Consider the following 24,648-nt stretch of genomic DNA (forward strand, 5'->3'; position numbering starts at 1 on the left):
CTCTGCCTCCTGGGTTCAAGTGATTCTCATGTCTCAGCTTCCAAGTAGCTGGGATTACAGGCACATGCCACCATGCCCAGCTAATTTTTTGTATTTTCACTTGAGACGGGGTTTCTCTATGTTAGCCAGGCTGGTCTCGAACTTCTGACCTCAGGTGATCCACCTGCCTCAGCCTCCAAAAGTGCTGGGATTACAGGCGTGAACCATCGCACCCAGCCAACTTTTGTATTTTCAGTAGAGACGGAGTTTGACCATGTTGGTCAGGCTGGTCTTGAACTCCTGACCTCAGGTGATCCACCTGCCTCAACCTCCCAAAGTGCTGGGATTACAGGCGTGAGCCACCGTGCCTGACCTTTATTCCATTTTCAAAATTCATCAGCCTTATATTATTTTTATACTGAGAGACAAATTTGATTTATCAAGCCACACTGTTTAAAATTTACCAAAACTTTAAATTTAGTTGATAATTTTTATTTGAAAAGATTACAAAATATTTTTTCATTGAATTCCATAAAGACAACCTAGATGAAATCTTATAAAACCTAATAACCTTTTAAGAGAAAATTACCTACCAAGCAGGATGCCTAAATGTAAGATCCAACTAGGCAAGTTTGGTTCTTATATTAAGAAATGATATTTGTCGGCCGGGCGTAGTGGCTCACGCCTGTAATCCCAGCACTTTGGGAGGCAGAATAGGGCGGATTACAAGGTTAGGAGATTGAGACCATCCTGGCTAACACAGTGAAACCCCATCTCTACTAAAAAATACAAAAAAATTAGCTGGGCGTGGTGGCAGGCACCTGTAGTCCCAGCTACTCGGGAGGCTGAGGCAGGAGAATGGCGTGAACCCAGGAGGTGGAGCTTACAGTGAGCCAAGGTCGCACCACTGCACTCCAGCCTGGATGACAGAGTGAGACTTCGTTCAAAATAAAAAAGAAATGATGTTTCTCGGCTGGGCGCGTTGCCTCACACCTGTAATTTGGGAGGCTGAGGCGGGCAGATCACTTGAGGTCAGGAGTTTGAGAACACATTCGCCAACAGGGTGAAACCCCATCTCTACTAAAAATACAAAAATCAGCTGGGCATGGTGGCACGTGCCTGTAATCCCAGCTACTGGGGAGGCTGAGGCAGGAGAATTGTTTGAACCCAGGGGGCGGAGGTTGCAGAGACCTGAGATCGGGCCATTGTGCTCTAACCTGGGCAAAGAAGCAAGACTCTGTCTCAAAAAAAAAAAAAAAAAACAAAAAATGTCCAGGCACGGTGCTCACACCTGTAATCCCAGCACTTTGGGAGGCCAAGGTAAGAGGATCACAAGGTCAGGAGATCGAGACCATCCTGGCTAAAACGGTGCAACCCCATCTCTACTAAAAATACAAAAAATTAGCCTGGTGTGGTAGTGGGCGCCTGTAGTTCTAGCTACTCGGGAGGCTGAGGCAGGAGAATGGCATGAACCCGGGAGGCGGAGCTTGCAGTGGGCCAAGATTGCACCACTGCACTCCAGCCTGGGCGACAGAGCGAGACACCATCTCACACACACACACACACAAAAAAAAAGAAAAAAGAAATGATGTTTCTTGGCCAAGCATGTTGCCTCACACCTGTAATTCCAGCACTTTGGGAGGCCAAGACGGGCGGATCACTTGAATTCAGGAGTTTGAGACCACCCTGGCAACATGGTGAAACCCCGTCTCTCCTAAAAATATAAAAAAATTAGCCAGGCGTGGTGGCATGTGCCTGTAATCCCAGCTACTTGGGAGGCTGAGGCAGGAGAATCACTTAAACCTGGGAGGTGGAGGTTGCAGTGAGCCGAGATTGCGCCACTGCACTCCAGCCTCGGCAACAGAGCGAGACACCATCTCACACACACACACACAAAAAGAAATGATGTTTCTCATATGTACTATTATGTATCCCTAAAAATTAAAAAATAAGCCAGTGCATGGCTCAAACCTGTAATCCTAGGACTTTGGGAGGCCAAGGCGGGCAGATCACTTGAACTCAGGAGTTCCAGACCAGCCTGGGCAACCTGGCAAAACCCTGTCCCTGTAATCCCAGCTACTCAGGAGGCTGAGGCAGAACTGCCCAGGAGTTCAAGGCTGCAGTGCGCCTTGACTATGCCACTGCACTCCAGCCTGGGCAACAGAAAGAGATACATATATAACCCTGGCCCTAATTCACGCTCTTTCAAAACCATAAACCCTTATAATATTAATAAGCCCTAAGATATTACTAAACAAGAGATTTTTAAATTCAAAACTAATCCTAAAGATCCTGTAATTATTAAAAGACTATTCATAGGAAAGAGGCTGGACACAGAATTATTTGGGGACAATACCTTGGTGAATACAAACAGCAGATTTTCCAGTTTGCCCCAAGTTTTCATCAACAGGCTTTACTTCTTCAGTGCTTCTGCCATTCAGGGAAGAACTGGCATGAATGTCATTCTGTATATCCTGAACAAAGCCATCTTTATCATAGCCATTAGTGACAATGACTTCCAAATTCTTATGGTCTGCTGACTTCATCATTTTCTTATCTTTTATGAGAAAATGGAGAGAGTCATAAAAGTTCACAGTAGGTTACCTTCTGCATACTATGTTTTAATACCCAGATGTCATTTCCCTAACCTCACAATCCCTTTGAAGGGTTTCCTACTTGGATCAAAGAGAAGGCATGCTTCTTGAAATGCGGTTTACTATAGGCTGAGAGCTCACCCAAACTATGTTGGCTTCAAAACTGTTTCAGTTCCCTGTCAATCTTCTAGAGTTTCTTTTAAAAAGTAATCTCTCAAAGTCTTTTTACTCCCTTAGGCATAAGCAAATTGCTCTTCCACATAGCTGATAAAAAGGACCTTTAAAGAAGGCGCTCTGTCATACCTTACTGGAAAGGGAAGGCAAAACTAAGTTACGCAGTTTTTGGTTTTCTTTTTTTGAAACGGCGTCTCACTCTGTCACCCAGACTAGAGTGCAATGGCACGATCTTGGCTCACTACAACTTCCACCTCCTGGGTTCAAGTGATTCTCCTACCTCAGCTTCCCAAGTACCTGGGATTACCGGCGCCTGCTACCATGCCTGGCTAATTTTTGTATTTTTAATAGAGATGGGGTTTCACCATGTTGGTCAGGCTGGTCTCGAACCCCCAACCTCAGGTGATCTGCCTGCCTCGGCCTCCCAAAGTGCTGGGATTACGGGCATGAGCCACCGTGCCTGGCTGCAGTCTGTTGTAGTGTCTTTCTGCCTCCCCTTTTGAAAACAGTCTTCGCACGTGTCATTGGTATTCTAACAGAGCCCTCAATGCTCTAAGCCATAATTCCAAAGTTCCTTCTTCGTGAAAACTTATGCCTGTAGGCCGGGTGCGATGGCTTATGCCTACAGGCCCAGCACTTTGGGAGGCTGAGGCGGGCAGATCACTTGAGGTCAGGAGTTCGAGATCAGCCTGGTCAATATGGTGAAATCCTGTCTCTACTAAAAATACAAAAATTAGCGGGGTATGGTGGTGCATGCCTACAATCCCAGCTAATTGGGAGGCTGAGGCAGGAAGACGGCTTGAGGTTGCAGAGGGTGGCAGAGGTTGCAGTGAGTCGAGATCATACCACTGCACTCCAGCCTGAGCGACAGAGCGAGACTCCATCTCAAAAAAAACAAAAAACAAAAAAAACTTATGCCTGTAACCTATTCTCTGGATTCCATTCTATTTTTGGTAAGATATTGAGAGTCTAACTTGTCTCCTGCCCTTAGTAACTTACGCAGATTCATGCTGGAAACAACACCTTAAAATAGCACATGTCTAATGCAGCATTTCAGGCCATCCATTTGGAGGAGTGGCCTATTCTTGTCAAACTTCAGTTAACACCTACTCCATTTATACATAAGGTTGGTTGTTCCTTTCTCTGTAGCAGAGCCTTTTGGTCCACAGCAAACCTGGTTATAAGGTCAACAGCTTACATCCCACCACCTGCTCCAATCTTCTACAATACCAAATCAGCCCACATGTCTTCATACCCTCTTAGTTTATTTATTGTAAAATTACTAACTGATTATCCAAACATTACCATTATCACTTTGTTCTGCTCCTTTCACTTCTTCTTGGGCCTCTTCTTCCTCAGACTCAGCTCCACTGTCACTGCTTTCGGCTTTACCATTAACAGTTTTGGTGTTTGGAGTGGAAGTGAGAACATTACCAAGATCTAAAACATGAAATGACCACTTAGTCACAATGTGGTAACATACAATTATACCATAATTTCCAAGTAATACTAATACAATTTACAAATAACTAATAAAATAATTGTGAATTAAAATGTTATATATATATATAAAATAGTATTATTTTCTTTGACCATAAACATACATATATTACATAGACAAATTCCTTCAATTATCACCTTATGATCAAGCTATCTTAAATCCTTTCTGAATCAGGCAGAAGGTAAATTATTTTTAAGTTAATATCAGTAAAAATAAAGTTAAGAGATCAACGTATCTTCATACATGGCAAATGAAGAGATACTTCCTATATGCTAGCATGCTGAAAGCAAAAGTACATTTTTGGTTCTACCAACAATCTCATCAATATCACAGTTGGAATCCATTTTAAAAATTTTATTCCAGTATTACCTTTAGGGCTTCAGGTGTACAACTCAAATTATCATGTCTTTGTGATATTTAAGTTTTTTCTTAAAGTATCCATTGATGTGATCAATCATTTACAAAAGCAAATTGTCCAAGTGGCCAAAGCTATATCCTGAGAATAACATCAGAGCTTCTCAACTTTAATGTGCATACGAACCTCCTGAGAGCTATTTAAGATGCAGATTCTGAATTCGTAGGTCTAGGGTGATCTAAGATTCCGAATTTCTATAAAGAGCACATTTGTTGCTAATGCTGTTGGTTACTGGACACTGTTTTGAGAACACGAATTGAAAGACAATATTTTTGAAGTGACAATACTCCCCAAAATGATCTGCAAATTCACTGCAATCTCTATCAAAATCCAAGCTGGCATTTTTGCAAACATTGACATGCAGATTCTAAAATTCATATGAAAATGTGAAGGATCAAGATTAGACAAAGCAATCTTGAAAAAGAACAAAATTTGAGGACTCATCATTCTGATTTCAAAACTTACTGTATATGTATATTCTGAAAATGGCCATGTAAAACTGATACATCTGTTCTATTGGACCTAAATGGCTACTTTTAAGAAAATGCTTTGTTTAGGAAAAAAAGGCAAGATTGCAAACTGTCTTGCAATTTGGTAATATCTTACAAAATTACAAACATCAAACATTTCTAATTCCATTTCTAATATTTCTTACAGATATGCTTTCACATATATGAAATGACAGATGTACATGGTCATTCTCAGCAGTATTTTCTGAAGATCTGAAGGAGTAAATAACCTAAATATCCACCAGAATGGCTCAGGTTAAAAAAATTATGGTGAGGGTCCACAATCCCTTACTTACAACCCTTGGATCCAGATATGTTTTGAAATCTCAAGTTTTCTAATTTTGCAAAGGTTATATGGTACATATGCCATTTGGTATATTATGTAACACATCCAACAGAGTCTAAGGCAGCTCTCACTAAAAAGAGAAAATATGATTTTTGCAGCAAAACATATAAATAGTTACACTAAAGAGGACAGAGACTCAAAATACCCTCGTTTTACTTTAGGTCAGATTTTGCTCCCCAGATTTTTAGTTCATATCAGACAGGTTTTGCTGCCAAATGAGTTTACCAAAAAACTTCTGGTCTTCAAAGATTTAAAAAATTTTAAGTTATAGCTAGGAAGCTGTGAGCCTGCACCTTTATTACTATTATTTACTCTTCTTTGTTTTATAATTAGCTGTTTAAATATCTGCCTCTGGCCAGTGGCTGGACACCACTGCAGCAGATCCAGATTTATTTCCCTCTGCATCCTAACATGCCTGACATACAGAAAACATTTAATTTTTTTTCCTGGCAGGGCACAGTGGCTCATGCCTTTAATTCCAGCGCTTTGGGAAACTGAGTTGGGAGGATTACCTGAGGTCAGGAGTTCGAGATCAGCCTGGCCAACATGGCAAAACCCTGGCTCTACTGAAAATACAAAAATTAGCCAGGCATGGTGGTGCACACTTGCAATCCCAGCTACTTGGGAGGCTAAGTCAGGAGAATCGCTGGAACCCAAGAGGTAGAGGTTGCAGTGAGCCGAGATAGGACCACTGCATTCTAGTCAGTGTGACAGAGGAAGACTCCATCTCAAATAACATTTAGTTTTTTCTGAATTGAATAAGCATGCCTTGTAAGAAGGACTACTTGTTAATATTTGACTTCTGTAAGCAAATCAGATGTAGAATGATGTGACAGAGTTATGCCCAGTAAGCAGTCAGTACTACTTGCACATAGTTTATTACCATGACAGGTACAAGGACTGATTTCAGCACAGGAAGATTACTATTCTGAAATGCTGCCATTTCTATCAATTATTAAAAGATGTCTTATAAATAGGGATGACAAGGAAAAAAAGGGGATGCCAGGCAATTTTTATTTAAAGGGTATACAATTTTCTCGTAAATTGACTCTTGTGGTCTCATTTCACCCTGCTTTCTAAAAAAATTTCAAGATCAAATGTTTAGTTAATACTAACAAATCTTGCATTTTATTCAACTCCTACAAATATGCAAAACATAATCCTTTAAATCCTTTGTGTACATGAAGACAAAATTCTACAAGAAAAAAAAAAAAAGAAAACTGCAATCCGTGCAGAGATGCTTGAACTGAAAGAAGAAGAAGAAAAAAAAAACAAGCTAAATGAACTAACTGTCTTGCATTAGCTTACTATACTACAGTTAAACCATACTCTAAACATATCCATTTTTAGAGACAGCATCTCACTCCGTTGCTCAGGCCGGAGTGCAGCAGAGTGATCTGGGCTCACTGCAACCTCCACCTCCTGGGTTCAAGTGACTCTTGTGCTTCAGCCTGCCAAGTAGCTGGGATCACAGGTGTGTGCCACCATGCCTGGCTAATTTTTGTGTTTTTTGTAGAGACGGGGTTTCACCATGTTGTTAAGTCTGGTCTTGAACTCCTGACCTCAGGTGATCTGCCCGCTTTGGCCTCCCAAAGTGCTGGGATTACAGACATGAGCCACCACACCTGGCCAACATATCCATTTTAAAATTAGCTAGTAAATCATTGGATTCAATGTACTATTAATTTAATTCTCAAAGCAAAATAGAAAACATGATCTATCAAAATAAAACCATGAATTCTGCTATAATTTTGAACATACTAAGTAAATTACCTGGTGTATTTTAATAGCTTACAACTTTAGGGTTAAAATTTTAAGGGTTTATAATGTTTTGGAACTTCATACAATGTGTTTGCTTGGAATGAAAACTCCTGGATGACAAGACTGTAAGTTCTATAAGTTTGTGCAGAATTCTTTTGACATGTAAATTTCAAACAAAACTTTTACATGATTTCATGATTCCTACCTTCTAAACATTTAGAGATTTTCTCCAGTCGGACTGGCATGTGAAAGTAAGAAAAAAAAATCAGACATACAAATATTAATATGTGCATAATATATCAGTTGATGAATTTTAAAATAGGTAAAATAGTCCAACCTGAGGTTACATCAGAACTCTTGCCACTCTTTTTGTCCTCGACAATTTCATAAAATGGACCTATGACACGCAGCAATTCTTCAACTTTCTCAGTCATTGGCATAGTTTCAATAATCTGTAATCAAAAGAAACAAATACTGTGAAATCACAAACTCTTAATTTGATCTCCACTAGTATCAGATAATCTCCTATTTCCAATTTGTCAATAATTTTAAGATTTGACGTTCATAATACACTCTCTGAAGGATCTACGTTAATTACATACCTAATGTATACACACTGTGGTCAGGTGAAGTGGTGGCTTATGCCTGTAATCCCAGCACTTTGGGAGGCCAAGGTAGGAGGATGGCTTGAGCCCAGGAGTTTGAGACCAGCCTTGGAACATAGTGAGACCCTGTCTCTACAAAAAAAAATTTTTTTTAATTAACCAGGCATGGTGGTGTGTGCCTGTGGTCCCAGCTACTCCAGAGGCTGAGATGGGAGGATTACATGAGCCTGTGAGATCGAGGCTACAGTGAGCCGTTACGGCACCACTGCACTCCAGGCTTGGTGACACAGTGAGATACCATCTCCAAAAATTAAAAAATAAAAGGAATCCTTTTTAAAAATGTATATACACTCCTAGAAAAGCTTCAAGTATATTAAAGATCTAAAAGCGTTCTCATTTTGAAGACTATTTTACATGAGCTTCATGTAAAATTTTATATAATAACCTATAAATTGTGTATTAAAAACTAGGGGGCAGGGTACAATGGCTCACACCTGTAATCCTAGCACTTCGGGAGGCCAAAGCAGAAGGAGGATGGCTTGAGCCCAGGAGTTCGAGACTTGCCTGGGCAACATAGTAAGAGCCCATCTCTACAAAAAAAAATTTGTTTAATTATCCAGATATGGTGGTACACGCCTATAGTCCCAGCTACTCAGCAGGCTGAGATGGAAGGATCTCTTGAGCCCAGGAAATTGAGGCTGCAGTGAGCCATGATCACATCACACTGTACTCCAGCCTAGGCAACAGAGCGAGATGTTGTCTCCAAAAAAATAAAGGAAACAAACAAACAAACTAGGGGCTTTCACTAAATGAAATAGAAAACTGAAGTTAGAATAAAATTATGATGTCTGTTCTTTAACAATAAGGTAGCATAGTATTTCTAACAGGGCACAAAAGTAAAGTAGGAAATGGCAATCACTTTCAGACACCTTCATAAATATGGGCCAATTTAGAATCATCAAATTTAAAGAGCAAGGTAAATTAACTGAAAAGGTATTTAAACAGCCATCAATTAGTGACTGATCAAAGAAACTAAAGTACTTCTAGATTTGAAATATTTTGCAGATATTAAAAAGAATACAGTCAGCTCTGTGTGTGCTAATCACAGTATGTTTAATATGATACCGGGGGCTGGGCTCATGCCAGTAATCTCAGCACTTTGGGAGGCCGAGGCAGGAGGATCACCTGAGGTCAGGAGTTCGAGACCAGCCTCGCCAATATGGTGAAGCTCCATCTCTACTAAAAATACAAATATTAGCCATGTTTGGTGGCATGCACCTGTGATCCCAGCTACTTGGGAGGATGAGGCAGGAGAATTGCTTGAACCCAGGAAGTGGAGGTTACAGTGAGCCAAGATCGCACCACTGCATTCCAGTCTGGGCAACAGAGTGAGACTCTGTCTCCCAAAAAAAAAAAAAAGATACCAGAACTGGCTCCTTCACTCCCTCCCTCCCTTTCTTCCTTTCTTTCTTTCTTTTTTTTTTTTTTTTAGAGACAGAGTCTTACTCCATCATCACCCAGGCTGTAGTGCAGCAGTACAATCTCAGCTCACTGCAACTTCCACCTTCCGGGTTCAAGCAATTCTCACCTTCGAGCAATTTCAGACACCTTCATAAGTGATTCACCTACCTCGGCCTCCCAAAGTGCTGGGGTTATAGGTGTTAGCCACTGCGCCCAGCCAAAACCCTAAAATTATTGTTCAAACAACATGCTTTTATTTCTAAACCAGATATAAGATGGATCATCAGTGGTCTATGGTAGTCAGCAACTCTGATAGGATTTTGATCTGAGACATGCTCATCAACACCATTCCCCACCGTGTTGTATGTGTAGGAGGAGGTTGTTGAGAGAGATTACACAGAATGAACTATATTAACAATAACTGGTTCTAGTGATTATAATTTAATTTTACAGCTTGGAGTAAATTATCTGATTGTTGCTCCTCTGAATGTACTGTGAAAGGAATGCTTTAATCACAAAATTTCTTTTTGCTAAAGGAAACATTTGTTATGAGGCTAGGGCTATGTGAAGGAATGTTTTATTATTTATTATAAATATCTGAGCTGTAACATATTTGAATTATAATAATTCTGAGAATCAGATTCAAACCAGGAGAAAGTTGTGACCAAGTCACAACTAACAAACGGCAGAGAAACAATTCAAACATAAATCAGCACCCTTTACACTATCCCACGCCGCTGTAATATCAAGACTTCAGTTAGCAGAATCTAGTAAGCCAATCACATACCACATCCTGACAAGCAAGCAACATCTCTATTTCTCAAGGCTTATTACAAGATCTCTTTCTTAACTTCATCCTTATTTTTAAGGCTACTAAATTCAGCATCTGGGTTTCTCATGCCCCACAGGGTAAAAGAGTAAACTGTGGACTTGAAATGTCAGCATGAAATAAAAGGAGTATCCATTGGCACTAAGGAAGTATCAACTGAGTAATCATTCTGTCAACAAACCAGAATGTCAGTAGTTAATATAGTGAAGACACAGTAACCAAAGCAAGACACATCCAAAATTGATGAGGTTACTCTCTTTGGTTTTTCTTTTTCTTTTAGATTCAGAGGGTATATGTGCAGGTTTGTTATAAGGGTACACTGTGTGATGCTGAAGTTTGGGCTTCTATTGATCCAGTCACCCAGTACCCAATAGGAAGTTTCTCAGCCCTTGCCTCTACCCTTTTGAAGAGGTTATTCTCTGAGGAAGAAACTTTAAACATACACAAACCAAGAATGATCTCAGCCATTTGCAAAATTATCTCCCTTACACCAATGTTGAAATACAAGAAATGGTGTACATGTACGCACATGAGATATAGACCACACACACACACACACACAAGCAGACACAGACAAATCTCAGTCTAGCTAACTACTACCTACCCTCAGAGAAGATGTTATCTAAACCAACCTTGTCCAATCTGCAGTCCTCAGGCCGCATGTGGCCCAAGATGGCTTTAAATACCCAACACAAATTCGTAAACTTTTTTTTTTTCTTTTTTTCTTTTATAGAGACAGCGTCTCACTCTGTCGCACAGGCTGGAGTACAGTGGCACAACCTTGGCTCACTGCAGCGTCTGCCTCTGGGGTTCAAGCAATTCTTCTACCTCAGCTGCCCAAGTAGCTGAGACTACAGGCACACATCACCATGATCGGCTAACTTTTTGTATTTTTAGTAGAGACAGGGTTTCACCATGTTACCCAGGCTGGTCTGAACTCCTGACCTCAAGAGATCCACCCACCTCGGCCTCCCAAAGTGCTGGGATTACTAGCTGGGATTACAAGCGTGAGCCACTGCGCCTGGCCCAAATTCATAAACTTTCTTAAAACATTATGTTTTTTTTGCGATTTTTTTTTTTTTTTTTTTTTTTTTTTTAGTTCACCAGCTATTGTTAGTATCCATGTATTTTATGTGTGGCCTAAAACAATTATTCTTCCAGTGTGGCTCACGGAAGCCAAAAGATTGGACATCCCTGGTCTAAAGTTATAAGTTAACTATGCTAACTTAATATATTATAACCCAAGCAACTGAAGAATGTTTTGACAGAAATACCTGGTAAGCTGCATGGACACCAGAAAAGCAGCATCCAAAGCACAATAATTCTTCTAGGTCTATCCAGCACTTTTTCTCAGTGACAGACATCATTTCTAGATGATGAAAATATACTGGAAAGGTGTAGATACACTCTAAGGAAGTGAAGACTAAATTTCTCAGGCTTTTTTGGTCCAAAATGACCACATCTCTTAAAGCCATCCAAATCCCAACGCTCTACTCTCTGTACAACAGAATCACTAATTAGTCTCCCAAGCGCTTCTAACCTTTTGAAGAGTGACCTAGATATCAGTCCTGAGTATGCTGATCACTAGAAGCCTATTACTCACTCTAAGAAACTAGCATTCGTTTTCCCCCTCAATGTGCAAAATATGTTTACTATGAGTGAAACCTTAAAACAAAAGCCAACCCTCAGTACTCAGAGAAAGTTGGTGTTCTTGGTATTCTAGAGTTGTTGAGCTATGGACTAGACCCCCGGCCATAGTAACTTTCAGGTTCCTTGTTTCCTTCCTTCCCTTCCCTCCCTTCCCTCCTTTCCATCCCTTCCCTCCCTTCCCTCCCTTCCCTCCCTTCCTCTCTTCCTCCCTTGGACTAGACCCTCAGCCATGACAACTTTCAGGTTCCTTGTTTCCTTCCTTTCCTCCCCTTTTCCTTTTTCCCTTCCCTTCCCTTTCTTTCCTTTCCTTTCTTTCTTTCCTTTCTCTTTTTCTCTCTCTTTCTCTCTTTCTTTTCTAAGACAAGAGTGTCACTCTGTTGCTCAGGCTGGAATGCAATGGTGTGATCTTGGCTCACTGCAACCTCCACCTCCTTGATTCAAGTGATTCTTCCATCTCAGCCTCTCTAGTAGCTGAGATTACAAGCGCCTGCCATCACACTCAGCTAAATTTTTGTATTTTTAGTAGAGATGGAGTTTCACCATGTTGGCCAGGCTGGTCTCTAACTCCTGACCTCAGGTGATCTGCCTGTCTCAGCCTCCCAAAGTGCTGGGATAACAGGCATGAGCCACCGCGCCCGGCCAAGATTCCATCTTTAATGGGACCATCCTCTAATCCTCCCTGTATTACAGCGATTATCCCAATCTCTTAGAAATCCTGAAATAATTAGTCCGGGGTCATCCTAGGGCATTTGTATTTTTTCACAAGATCCCCTAGTGATTCTAACGTGGAGCCAGGGTAGAGTACACCCATCTCTTTTTAAATTCAACAGACATAAGGCACATTATTCAAATGTTAGCTGAATACTCTGGAAATCCCCAGAAGATAGCCTAAATTTGTACCAAAAAAAATAGAATTTTGGCCAGGCATGGTGGCTCACGCCTATAATCCCAGCACTTTGGGAGGCCAAAGTGGGAAGATCACGGAGTCAGGAGTTTGAGATCAGTCTGGCCAACACAGTGAAATCCCATCTCTACTAAAAACACAAAAGATTAGCCAGGTGTGGTGGTTTGTGCCTGTAATCCCAGCTACTCGGGAGGCTGAGGCAGGAGAATGGCGTGAACCGAGGAGGCAGAGGTTGCAGTGAGCCAAGATGGTGCCATTACACTCTAGCCCAGGCGACAATGCGAGACACTGCCTCAAAAAAAGAGAATTTTATACGTCTATAAATAAACCTTACTGAATTAAACATGCATTTCTCTCACCCCTCAAGCCACATTACTTTCCCTCAAAGCTAAAATCCTATTACATTATATTAAAATAATGTTTTATTCTATCAAGTTTTTCAGTGACATTTTATGGGACACTTTATCAATTATGAAAAGCAATTTTCTACAAAACATAATTCTATTATGCTAAAATAGTTTGTTTTTTTTTTTTTTAAAGAGATTCTCGCTCTGTCACCCAGGCTGCAGTGCAGTGGTGCAATCTCGGCTCACTGCAACCTCTGCCTCCCTGGTTCAAGTGATTCTCCTGCCTTAGTCTCCCGAGTAGCTGGGACTACAGGTGCATGCCACCACACCAGGCTAATTTTTTTGTATTTTTAGTAGAGATGGGGTTTTGCCATATTGGCCAGGCTGGTCTCAAACTCCTGACCTCAGGTGATCTGCCCGCCTCGGCTTCCCAAAGTTCTCGGATTGCAGGCATGAGCCACCATGCCCGGGGTTAAAAGAATTTTTTATTCAATCAACTTTCTCAGTGATATTTTATGGGGCAACTTAAAAATTATGAAAAGTCACTTTTTACAAAACATCATTCATTATAAAATATAAGTTAAATTAATAAGATTGCTGAAACCTCTGACTACAAAGACATAAAATGAGATTTATACTCTAAAGAATAATGACAGTGACAGGCCAGGCGCACGGTGGCTCACGCTTGTAATCCCAGCACTTTGGGAGGCCGAGGCAAGTTTATCACCTGAGGTCAGGAGTTTGAGACCAGCCTGGCCAACACAGTGAAACCCCATCTCTACTAAAAATACTAAAAATTAGCTGGGCGTGATGGCATGCCCCTGTAATCCCAGTTACTTGAGAGGTTGAGGCATGCACCACTGCACTCCAACCTGAGCAACAGAACCAGACCCTGTCTCAAAAAAAAAAAAAAAATGACAAAGACTACATTTAAGGAGATAATTTAACAAGTGCTTCAATTAGTAAATTATTGAAATTAGAATAAGTCCCAAATTCAATAATCAAATCTTTGGGATAATGTACTATCCCACAAGATTATTTAGAAACATGCTATTTTATTGACTGATAGTCATAAAGCTAAACTCTAAAAACAATTCAAAAGAGTAATCAAATTTTCAATTTATGGGTATCTTGATATTTTTAGGTTTACCTCTAAAACTGCACTGTAAACTTTGCCATATTCACAATATGCAATGAAATTTTTAAAGTCTGAATGAAAATAAATAAATTATTTTAATTAAAGAAGGAGTTACAGGTATTTTAGCAGCAATACAGTTTTAATCTTTCTTAGGGAAAAAGGCAGAATACACATTGCTTTATCGTCCTCCAACTTTAAAATGTGGCTATACCATTAACACAATTGAATAGGAAAAATGGGTAAATTTTACTTAATGTGTCAATTCAACTTTACATTATAGAAGCATGTCCTAAAAATAATAAAGAAATTTAAGGTTAAAAAACAAAAAAGAGAGAGAAATAGTTATGAAACCAAAAGGCTTTCGATTATCTTTCTTTCTCTGCTTTTGAAAGGCCTATCTGTTATTGTGTTGACATAGTTAATAGCCAAAAGAACTAAACTCTGCCCTTTGTTACAAAGTCTACCAAATAAAAACTGCAAGAAGGTAACAAAGGGCGTGACTATAAGCAGTGTAGAAGAAATTAAAAAACAACAACAACAAAAAAAAACTAGTCTAAATCTAGTAATAACAAATAAAAATTACTACCAAGATTAATACCATCAAATCATATGGCAAAAAACTATTCTTTTTTACAGATTTTCTTTATGTTCAAAGATAATTTATTAAAAATTATCAAACTTAGATTTCACAACCTCTGATCCATGTCTAACATAAAAATGGTTCTTTATAAAAAGTCTCAGCCGGGCATGGCAGCTAACACCCATAATCCCAGCACTTTGGGAGGCCAAGGTGCATGGATCACCTGAGGTCTGGAGTTTGAGACCAGCCTGGCCAACGTGGTGAAATCCCACCTGTACTAATAATACAAAAATTAGCCTGGTGTGGTGGCGTGCACCTGTAATCCCAGCTACTTGGGAGGCTGAGGCAAGAGAATCTCTTGAACCCAGGAGGCGGAGGTTGCAGTCAACCAAGATCATGCCACTGCACTCTAGCCCAGGCAACAGAGTGAGACTCCATCTCAAAACAAAACAAAACAAAACAAAAAAAAAGTCTCTATGATCATCTTTAAAATTCATGATTTCTTCATATACTTACTCCTCAAAAGAATGCCTTTGACACACTTAAAAGAGCTAGTTAAAATGAACGTCCCTGCTTACTAGTTAGCAGAGAACCTGAAAACTTATCTTACCATGCTTCTGAAGGATCTATGTACTCACAGGAAAAAAAACTTATCTTATTATACTTCTGATGGATCTACGTACTCACAGAAAAATGTGACTTCTTACAGAATTCCAGTGATGAGAATACCTACCTCAATTTATGAGTGAAAACTGGCATGAGAACATTATTGAACTAAGTAAAAAGTTCCAAAGCAGAAATACTTTCAAGAGAGTCCAGCTACTTCCTAGACTCCTGAGTAAGAGACTTCAATATTTTCAAAGATTACTATTTCTACACTTCTTAAGAAGTTGACTACAGAGAAAGATAAGGAAGATTAAAAATCAAAAAACAGGCTAGGCGCAGTGGCTCATGCCTGTAATCCCAGCACTTTGGGATGCTGAGGCACGTGATCACTTGAGGTCAGAAGTTTGAGACCAGCCTGACCAACATGGAAAAACCACATTTCTACTAAAAGTACAAAAATTAGCTGGGCGTAGTGGTGTGCACCTGTAGTCCCAGCTACTTGGGAGGCTGTGGCAGGAGAATCACTTGAATCTGAAAGGTGGAGGTTGCAGCGAGCCAAGGTCGCGCCACTGCACTGCAGCCGGGGCTACAGAGCAAGACTCCGTCTCAAAACAAAAACAAAATAAAACATCACATCATCACAGTGTTATATATCTTAAGGAAAAAACACTTATCTTAAGATGAACTTTAATGAAGCAGAAGAGTCCTAATAAACCCAATAATCTAGATTCTATTGTATAACATACTACAGTCTCCTTAAAGCAAAGCAACTAATTTGTCTGATAACCAAATTAAATTAGAGCTGCTCTGAATTTTCATTTTAACTGTGAATTATTTTCCCTACCTTTTTCATTTCTTCAACATATGCAATCATGGCTTCCTCTTTGGTCATATCACCCAGTGAACTCCAAGCATCCCTAGAAATGAAAATATCCACATAATGACAAAGAGACATCTGATTTTTCACTGCTCAGAATATAATTTATAGTTGATGCTATAGGGTTACTAATTAAAACAGGCTCTACTTAAAGCCATAACAGGATTGTCTTAAATGTGCCACCATGAAGAAAATTATCACAGCAAATAAACTAGCAAATTAAATAGTATTTAAAACAAATAAGTATATAACCCATCTATGGAGTAATATACCAGAGACTACAGACTATTCATAAATATTTGATAAGAACTCTTCAGTTTTTATATTATTACAAAGAACAGTAACAGAAATAAACATTTTAGAAGACTACATTGTTGCTTCTCAGGCTTTCGCTAAGATCAAGTGTACAAGACTACATTAATTGTCGCAGGCATATTTTCTTTTTCTTTTTAACATAAATTTCTCAATAGGCTTTCCGGCAAAGACCAGAAAGCCTGCTAGAAAAATTCTAAAAGAGCTGTAACACTCAGGCATGGTTTTTTTTTTTTTTTTTTTTGAGATGGAGTCTCGCTGTGTTGTCCAGGCTGGAGTGCAGCGGTGTGATCTTGGCTCACTACAACCTCCACTTCCTGGATTCAAGAGATTCTCCTGCCTCAGCCTCCTGAGTAGCTGGGATTACAGGCATGCGCCCCCACACCCAGATAATTTTTGTATTTTAGTAGAGATGGAGTTTCACCATGTTGGTCAGGCTGGTCTTGAACTCCTAACCTCAAGTGATCCACCGCCTTGACCTCCCAAAGTGCTGGGATTAGAGGGATGAGCCACTGCGCCCAGCCAGCCATGTTTTAAATGAACAGACATTTTGGTTAAAAGGTTCTATTAATTTAAATAAGAGCCTAACTTATACATTTGAACTGAAAAAGGAAATGGTTTCTCACTTCTAGGATACTGAAAATGTGAGAGACAGGAAATTTTTAAACCCCTAAATAATAATAGTTCTTTCAAATTTTTGCCCAACGTGTAAACCCTCCTTTTTATATGTTTTTCCCTGAAGGTGTTTAACTCCACCAAAGGTCAATTCTAGGGGGAAACATGAAGCAAATAATTTAATCTTCTTAAAATGGGTAAATCAAATCATATTAAATAATATTTAATACTACTAAAATTAAGTTATATGAAATAATAACATATTACTATTTCATTTAACCTGTTATTTTATGACAATTCATAAAGATCTTAAAGGAAAGTAGAATACTAAGAAATCTTAAAACGAGCTTAGGCACTTCCAATTCAGGGTGAAGAAACTGAACATCACAATGTGTGGACAAAAAACAAACAAAAATGGGCTGGGTGCAGTGGCTCACGCCTGTAATCCCAGCACTTTGAGAGGCCAAAGTGGGCAGATCACTTGAGGTAAGGAGTTTGAGACCAGCCTGGACAACATGGTAAAACTCTATCTTTACTAAAGACACAAAAATTAGCCAGGCGTGGTGGCACGTGCCTGGAATCCCAGCTACTCGTGAGGCTGAGGCAGGAGAACTGCTTGAACCCGGGAGGCAGAGATTGCAGTGAGCCAAGATCGCGCCATTGTACTCCAGCCTGGGAGACAGAACGAGACTCCGTCTCAAGAGAAAAAAAAAAAAACAAAACTGGTGTGGCATGGTGGTTCACACCTGTAATCCCAGCCAAGGCAGGTGGATCACTTGAGACCAGAAATTTGAGACCAGCCTGGGCAACACAGGCAAACCCCGTCTAGGAAAAAATTTTAAAAATTAGCCGGGTGTGATGGCACAAGCATGTGGTACCGGCTACTAGGGAGGCTGAGGTGGGAGAATTGTTTCAGCCCAGGAGGCAGAGGTTGCAGTGAGCCGTGATCGTGCCACTGCACTCCAGCCTGAGTGATGGGAGTGAGACCCTGTGTCCAAAAAAAAGTGTGGGTTTTAAAACATGCTTCACCACAGGGCGCAGTGGCTCACACCTATAATCCCAGCACTTTGGGAGGCCGAGGCAGGCGGATCACCTGAGGTCAGGAGTTCAAGAGTAGCCTGACCAACATGGAGAAATCCTATCGCTACTAAAAATACAAAATTAGCCAGGCGTAGAGGCACATGCCTGTAATCCCAGCTACTCAGGAGGCTGAGGCAGGAGAATCGCTTGAACCTGGGAGGCAGAGGTTGTGGTGAGTTGAGATCACGCCATTGCACTCCAGCCTGGGCAATAAGAGCGAAACTCCATCTCAAAAATAAAGAAATAAATAAAACATGTTTCACCAATTAGCATGTTCTGTTCATGATGTGCAGTCTAAAATTGACTTTTCTCAGACATTTGTGAAGGTTTCAATTGTATTAAGAATATCAACTGTTACTCAACTGGGAAAACAGCACGGACAGGTACAGGTATCTGTGTCTATAATTCTTTTAATTTATAGTTTATAATTCATTTAAGTATACTTTTTAGTTTAGAATTCTTTTAAGTATACAAAAAATCAAATTTCTATTCAATTACAGTAGGTCAGAAGTGACGGCTTAGAGAAAAAGTTAGCGTGGCAGTACCTGAGTCATATTCCTAGTTACTTATTATCTTCAAGGCTCAACACAAACAAGGAAAAGCCATTATTTTTCTTGGAGGCAAAAGAGGCAGTTAAAGTTTGTTTCTTTAACTTAGGTAGGGAGTTGCTCTTGCCTTTAAAAAAAAAAAAGAGAAAAACTCCATAAAAGTAAAGATTAATTGAAAATGCTTCTTTATCTTTGATGTACCTATTCCTTTTGGTTTTACTATTTTTCTCTCCTCCCCAAGATTTTCCTATTTGTGCAAAATTGTACTAAGAGCACCTGGAAAGGCTGGGCATGGTGGCTCACGCCTGTAATCCCAGCACTTTGGGAGGCCGAGGTGGGTGAATCACCTGAAGCCAGGAGTTTGAGACCAGCCTGGCCAACATAGTGAAACCCCGTTTCTACTAACAATACAAAAATTAGTTGGCCGCGGTGGCGCATGCCTGTAATCCCAGCTACGCAGGTTGCTGAGGCAGGAGAATCACTTGAACTCAGGAGGCAGAGGCTGCAGTGAGCCGAGATCCTGCCACTGCACTCCAGCCTGGGTGACAGAATGAGATTCTGTCTCAAAAAAAAAAAAAAAAAAAAAAAAAAAAAACCTGGAGGATAAAAATTGTACCCAATACCTAGATACCTAGGACACTTCCTGCACAGAATAACGTATAACCACTTAAGTAACAGCCATATGATAATTATGTCATTAAAATTTAAATTCTTGCATAGCTCTACACAAAAAATTACCATTTATATCTTCCAATAGGATCCCAAAATCCAGGCCTTGAAAGTTTACAGGGTCCTTCAGTTGCCTGCTTATAGAAGCTATAAAATTTAAGCATCATTTCATTTGTTGGCTGGAATGAACCTGTTGGAAACACACATTAAATACAGATCACCTGGGGAATACAACTGATAGTTAATCTAAGGTTATAATTAGCTTAGCTATACTAATAGTGATTTTATATTGCATTAATACTTTAGCTAATGATTTATTTCTATCTTATAGAAACAAAAGTTATGGTTCTGTCAGTTGTTTGCTTCTTTGATTTCAAAACACTCTGAGATTTTAAACTTTAATAGCAACGCCTAAGATGGTTCAATAAATAAAACAATACATGAATAGACATGCAGTAGATTTAACCAAAATAACCAGCAAATGTCTCTTTAAAAACATACTAAAATATAGAATAACTATTATTAATCAATCGTAATAAGGTATTTTTATTCAAAGATTATGACAAATCAAAACTGACTAGCGTAAGTGAAAAAGTTACATGTACACTCTGCCAAATTTCAAATTCTCAGTAGATAACGAATTTGGGGCTAAAGCCAAAGAGTATACACTATGGTTGAAAAAGAATTAATCGGCCGGGCGCGGTGGCTCAAGCCTGTAATCCCAGCACTTTGGGAGGCCGAGACGGGCGGATCACGAGGTCAGGAGATCGAGACCCTCCTGGCTAACACGGTGAAACCCCGTCTCTACTAAAAATACAAAAAACTAGCCGGGCGAGGTGGCGGGCGCCTGTAGTCCCAGCTACTCGGGAGGCTGAGGCAGGAGAATGGCGTAAACCCGGGAGGCGGAGCTTGCAGTGAGCTGAGATCCGGCCACTGCACTCCAGCCCGGGCTACAGAGCAAGACTCCGTCTCAAAAAAAAAAAAAAAAAAAAAAAAAGAAAAAGAATTAATCTAAGACAAAACAGATTTCTCACTTCCTATCTCTGTAATTTTGGAGACATCAATCTGATGATAATTCTTCATATATGTTTCTAGCATATCTGTAACTTTTCTCATGTTTAAAACTTTTAAATTGGCCAGTTGTGGTGGCTCACGCCTGTAATCCCAGCACTCTGTGAAGCTGAGGTGGGCAGATTGCCTGACCCTCAGGAGTTCAAGGCCAGCCTGAGCAACATAGCAAAACCCTGTCTCTAGAAAAAATAAAAACAAAAATTAGCTGGGTGTGATGTCACACCCTGTAGTCCCAGCTACTCAGGAGGCTAAGCAGAGAGGATCTCCTGAGCCTAGGGAGGTCAAGGATGCAGTGAGCTGTGATCATACCACTGCACTACAGCCTAGGCGACAGAGAAAGACCCTGTCTCAAAAAAAAAAAAAAAAAAAAATTCAAATTGTATAAGCAAGTGCTGTAAGTTGTATTCTCAATAACTGAAAAATTGGAATGTTAATGTTTTATAATAAATGTTTAAATAATTATGATATATAAATGTAACAGGACAATATATAACTATAGCCCTAAAAAGTTATATTGTAGAAAAATATAAATAATGGTATAAGTTCCACGATCTACTATAAATTTAGAAAAACAAGTTTAAAAACAACATATATAATATGATACATTTTGGCAAATATTTATATACGTAAAAAGTACAGTAGAAAGATAAACATAAAATGTTTAAAGACTATCTCTGAATAGTAAGTATACAGATTCTTTTCCTTTTCACTTATCTGTTTTTAAAAAAGTTTTAAACATCAGTGTATATTACATTTATAACAAAATTATAAAAATAAAAATAAAAATTGTAACAAGATTTTTTTAAAGTTTGTAAATTGCATAAGCTAGCAGTTTATAAGACCTGTGTGGGCTGGGCACAGTGGCTCACACCGGTAATCCTAGCACTTTGGGAAGCCGAGGTGGGCGTATCACCTGAGGTCAGGAGTTTAAGACCAGCCTGGCCAACACAGTGAAACCCCGTCTCTACTAAAACACAAAATTTAGCTGGGCATGATGGCGGGTGCATGTAATCCCAGCTACTCAGGAGGCCGAGACAGGAGAATTGCTTGAACTCAGAAGATGGTGTTTGCAGTGAGCCAAGATCACACCACTGCACTACAGCCTGGGCAGCTGAGCAAGACTTGGTCTCAAAAAAAAAAAAGCTGTGGAAATTACCACACAGATAAACTGAGAGCTGGTGTTTCAGGTTTGGCCGAGAGTGCATAATTAATTCTCAAATCACCATAATAATTATCTGTATAATATATGCACATTTAGGAGTACCTAATAGATACAGGGTTTTAATGACATAAACCTTTATAAAGCAGAGGGGAAAAAAATGGAGAAACCACAGTTTAAAACGGTCACTTATTTAAATAACACAAATCTAAATTTAAAAGATCAAAAGTTTAATCTCAAAATATCTTCAGTAAGTCAACCAAATAAGTTTATTGGCTTAGGTGAATGATATTAAAAAAACAAAAACCGAGATCATTTATTGAGTGTAGTCTGTGTGTAAGACAAGTAAGATTTCTGTTCTCAAGGTGCTCATACATGATGTATTTAATATGTATTTGAAATATTAGCTAAGAATTTAAATTTTAAAAGGTTAAGGTCATACCAAACATAGATGCCATAGGATTCATTACTATTTCAGGCCTTAAATAAGGATTGAGCAATAAGGAACAAAAAACTCCAAGATCTTGCTCTTCGCATAATGATTCAAAGCAAATCAAATGGTTTAAAAGTAGTATTACAAAAATATTTATAATTCATTATAACAAACTTCTGCTTCAATTAATATCAACTTAGTTTCAAGGGATAACAGTATACTGGATGTTGTCCAACACAGTTACCACTTGATAGGGTATCTCTTTTTTTTTTTTGAGTTGGAGTCTGGCTCTTGTCACCCAGGCTGGAGTGCAATGGTGCAGTCTCAGCTGACTGCAACCTCCACCTCGTGAGTTCAAGCGATTTTCCTGTCTCAGCCTCCCAGGTAGCTGGGATTACAGGAGCCGGTCACTACACCCAGCTAATTTTTGTATTTTTAGTAGAGGTGGGGTTTCACCATGTTGGCCAGGGTGGTCTTGAACTCCTGACCTCAGGGCCTGTCTCAGCCTCCCAAAGTGTTGGGACTACAGGTGTGAGCCACCATGCCTGGCCTGATATGTTATCCTTTTTTTTTTTTTTTTTTTTTGGAGACATAGTCTCTTGCCGCCCAGGCTGGAGTGCAGTGGCAGGATCTCAGCTCACTGCAAGCTCTGCCTCCCCGGTTCATGCCATTCTCCTGCCTCAGCCTCCCCAGTAGCTGTGACTACAGGTGCCCGCCACCACGCCCGGCTAATTTTTTGTATTTTTAGTAGAGACGAGGTTTCACGGTATTAGCCAGGATGGTCTTGATCTCCTGATCTTGTGATCCGCCCACCTTGTGATCAGCCCGCCTCGGCCTCCCAAAGTGCTGGGATTACAGGAGTGAGCCACCGCGCCAGCGGATAGGGTATCTTAAAACTTTGCAATACCTTCTTAAATGTTATGTAAATACAAAGTGTACTTTATATGGGTTTCCTAATAAGGAATGTCAACAGGGATAGTGGCCTAGAGACATCAGTCTAGCTTTACCAGTTTTCAAAAAACTATAAAAACGTGTGCTTTAGGAGAAAGTGTAAACATACTAGTTACATAAAGCTCTTAGAATCATACCTTTCTATAAACTCTAATAATCAGGGACTTAAAAAATCAATACCTAAATAAATTTATACGTTATTTCTTTATATTTTGTTTATTCTTTCTTATCTTTCAGTCCCCCGTATGTCCTCCTGCAATAGAATGTCTGAAATTACAAAAGGTTCAGACAACACCGTAGAAGGAAAGAAATTACAAATGGAACACTATTTTGTGTGTATTTGTTTTAAAAACTTCCTGAATCTGCATTTAATTAATTTTTACTGAATGATTTGTGTTGAATATTTGTTACCTAGCCAGATGATAATTAATGAAAACAGAAACCATGATTAAATACTATAGTATTATTGTTGTGTTCAGCTAGCTTTACAATTGTGGCACAGTAGTAGTACCTAACATTACTTTCTAAATATGTTTATTGGGCCAGGCGCGGTGGCTCATGCCTGTAATCCCAGCACTTTGGGAGGCCTAGGCGGGCGGATCACCTGAGCTTGGGAGTTTGAGACCAGCCTGACCAACATGGAGAAACCCCGTCTCTACTAAAAATACAAAATTAGCCGGGCATGGTAATGCATGCGTGTAATCCCAGCTACTCGGGAGGCTGAGGCAGAAGAATCGTTTGAACCCGGGAGGTGGGGGTTGCGGTGAGCTGAGATTGCACCATTGCACTCCAGCCTGGGCAACAAGAGCGAAACTCCATCTCTAAATAAATAAATATGTTTATTGTGAAATATAATTCATATAATGTAGAAAGATACGAATTGAAAAGTACGCCTTCCTCTCTAAGACTCTGCATTTAGAACAGAGAAAAATATTTAACTAATAGGCAAAAACTTCGCATTGGTCTATGACACAAAATTACAAATTCAAAAAGCTCTCCAAATCGTTAACAGGGTTAATATGAAGAAAAACCACACCTACTAGTCAAATTGCTGAAAACCGAAGATAGAAAAGAAATCTAAAAAGCAGCCAGAGAAATAACACATTAAATACAAAAAGAGTTTAGCAACTGGAATGACTTTTTTCTCACAAGCTGGAAAGAAGGTCCAATATGAATATAAAAGAGAACCTTATATAATGGAATAGCAAATAAAAAGGTAGAAAATATATATGTATTTAAATAAATAGAGAGAAATTATTTCACAATTAACTGTATTCTTTCTTTTCTGTCCCTTCATATCAAAAGTTTTCAAAAGGCTTCAGCTGGTAGACCCTATGAGTGTGTGGCATTAGACACCCCAGCCTACAATTTTGTTTTTGTTCTTTTGGCCTTTTTTTTTTTTTTTTTTTTTTGATACGGAGTCTGGCTCTCTCGACCAGGCTGGAGTGCAGTGGCACGATATCGGGTCACTGCAGCCTCTGCTTCCTGGGTTCAAGCAATTCTCCTGTCTCAGCCTCCCGAGTAGCTGGGACTA

The 24,648-nt window shown here is 39.6% G+C and overlaps 1 protein-coding gene and 1 non-coding gene across 11 annotated transcripts in view; both read right to left on the reverse strand.

Moving 5' to 3' along the window:
- The window catches only part of ACBD5 (acyl-CoA binding domain containing 5), a 48,298-nt gene that overhangs the window by 21,420 nt on the left and 2,230 nt on the right, over positions 1-24,648 (reverse strand). For 6 of the 10 annotated variants that reach the window (XM_008002626.3, XM_073018818.1, XM_073018817.1 and 3 more), the window contains 6 exons: positions 19,570-19,690; positions 16,244-16,316; positions 7,617-7,731; positions 7,485-7,517; positions 4,053-4,187; positions 2,336-2,536 (listed from right to left, as the gene is read on the reverse strand). In XM_008002626.3, the coding sequence (XP_008000817.2) occupies positions 2,336-2,536; positions 4,053-4,187; positions 7,485-7,517; positions 7,617-7,731; positions 16,244-16,316; positions 19,570-19,690 (678 nt within the window). The remainder of the gene's footprint in view (positions 1-2,335; positions 2,537-4,052; positions 4,188-7,484; positions 7,518-7,616; positions 7,732-16,243; positions 16,317-19,569; positions 19,691-24,648) is intronic. The other 4 variants (XM_008002627.3, XM_073018819.1, XM_008002622.3 and 1 more) reach the window with 1 other exon arrangement.
- LOC119618851 (U7 small nuclear RNA) lies at positions 16,743-16,804 on the reverse strand. The gene has a single exon (XR_005235215.1). It is a non-coding gene; the product is annotated as a U7 small nuclear RNA (small nuclear RNA).

This window comes from Chlorocebus sabaeus, chromosome 9 (genome assembly GCF_047675955.1).
Source record: "Chlorocebus sabaeus isolate Y175 chromosome 9, mChlSab1.0.hap1, whole genome shotgun sequence".
In the NCBI taxonomy this organism is placed as follows: Eukaryota; Metazoa; Chordata; class Mammalia; order Primates; family Cercopithecidae; genus Chlorocebus; species Chlorocebus sabaeus.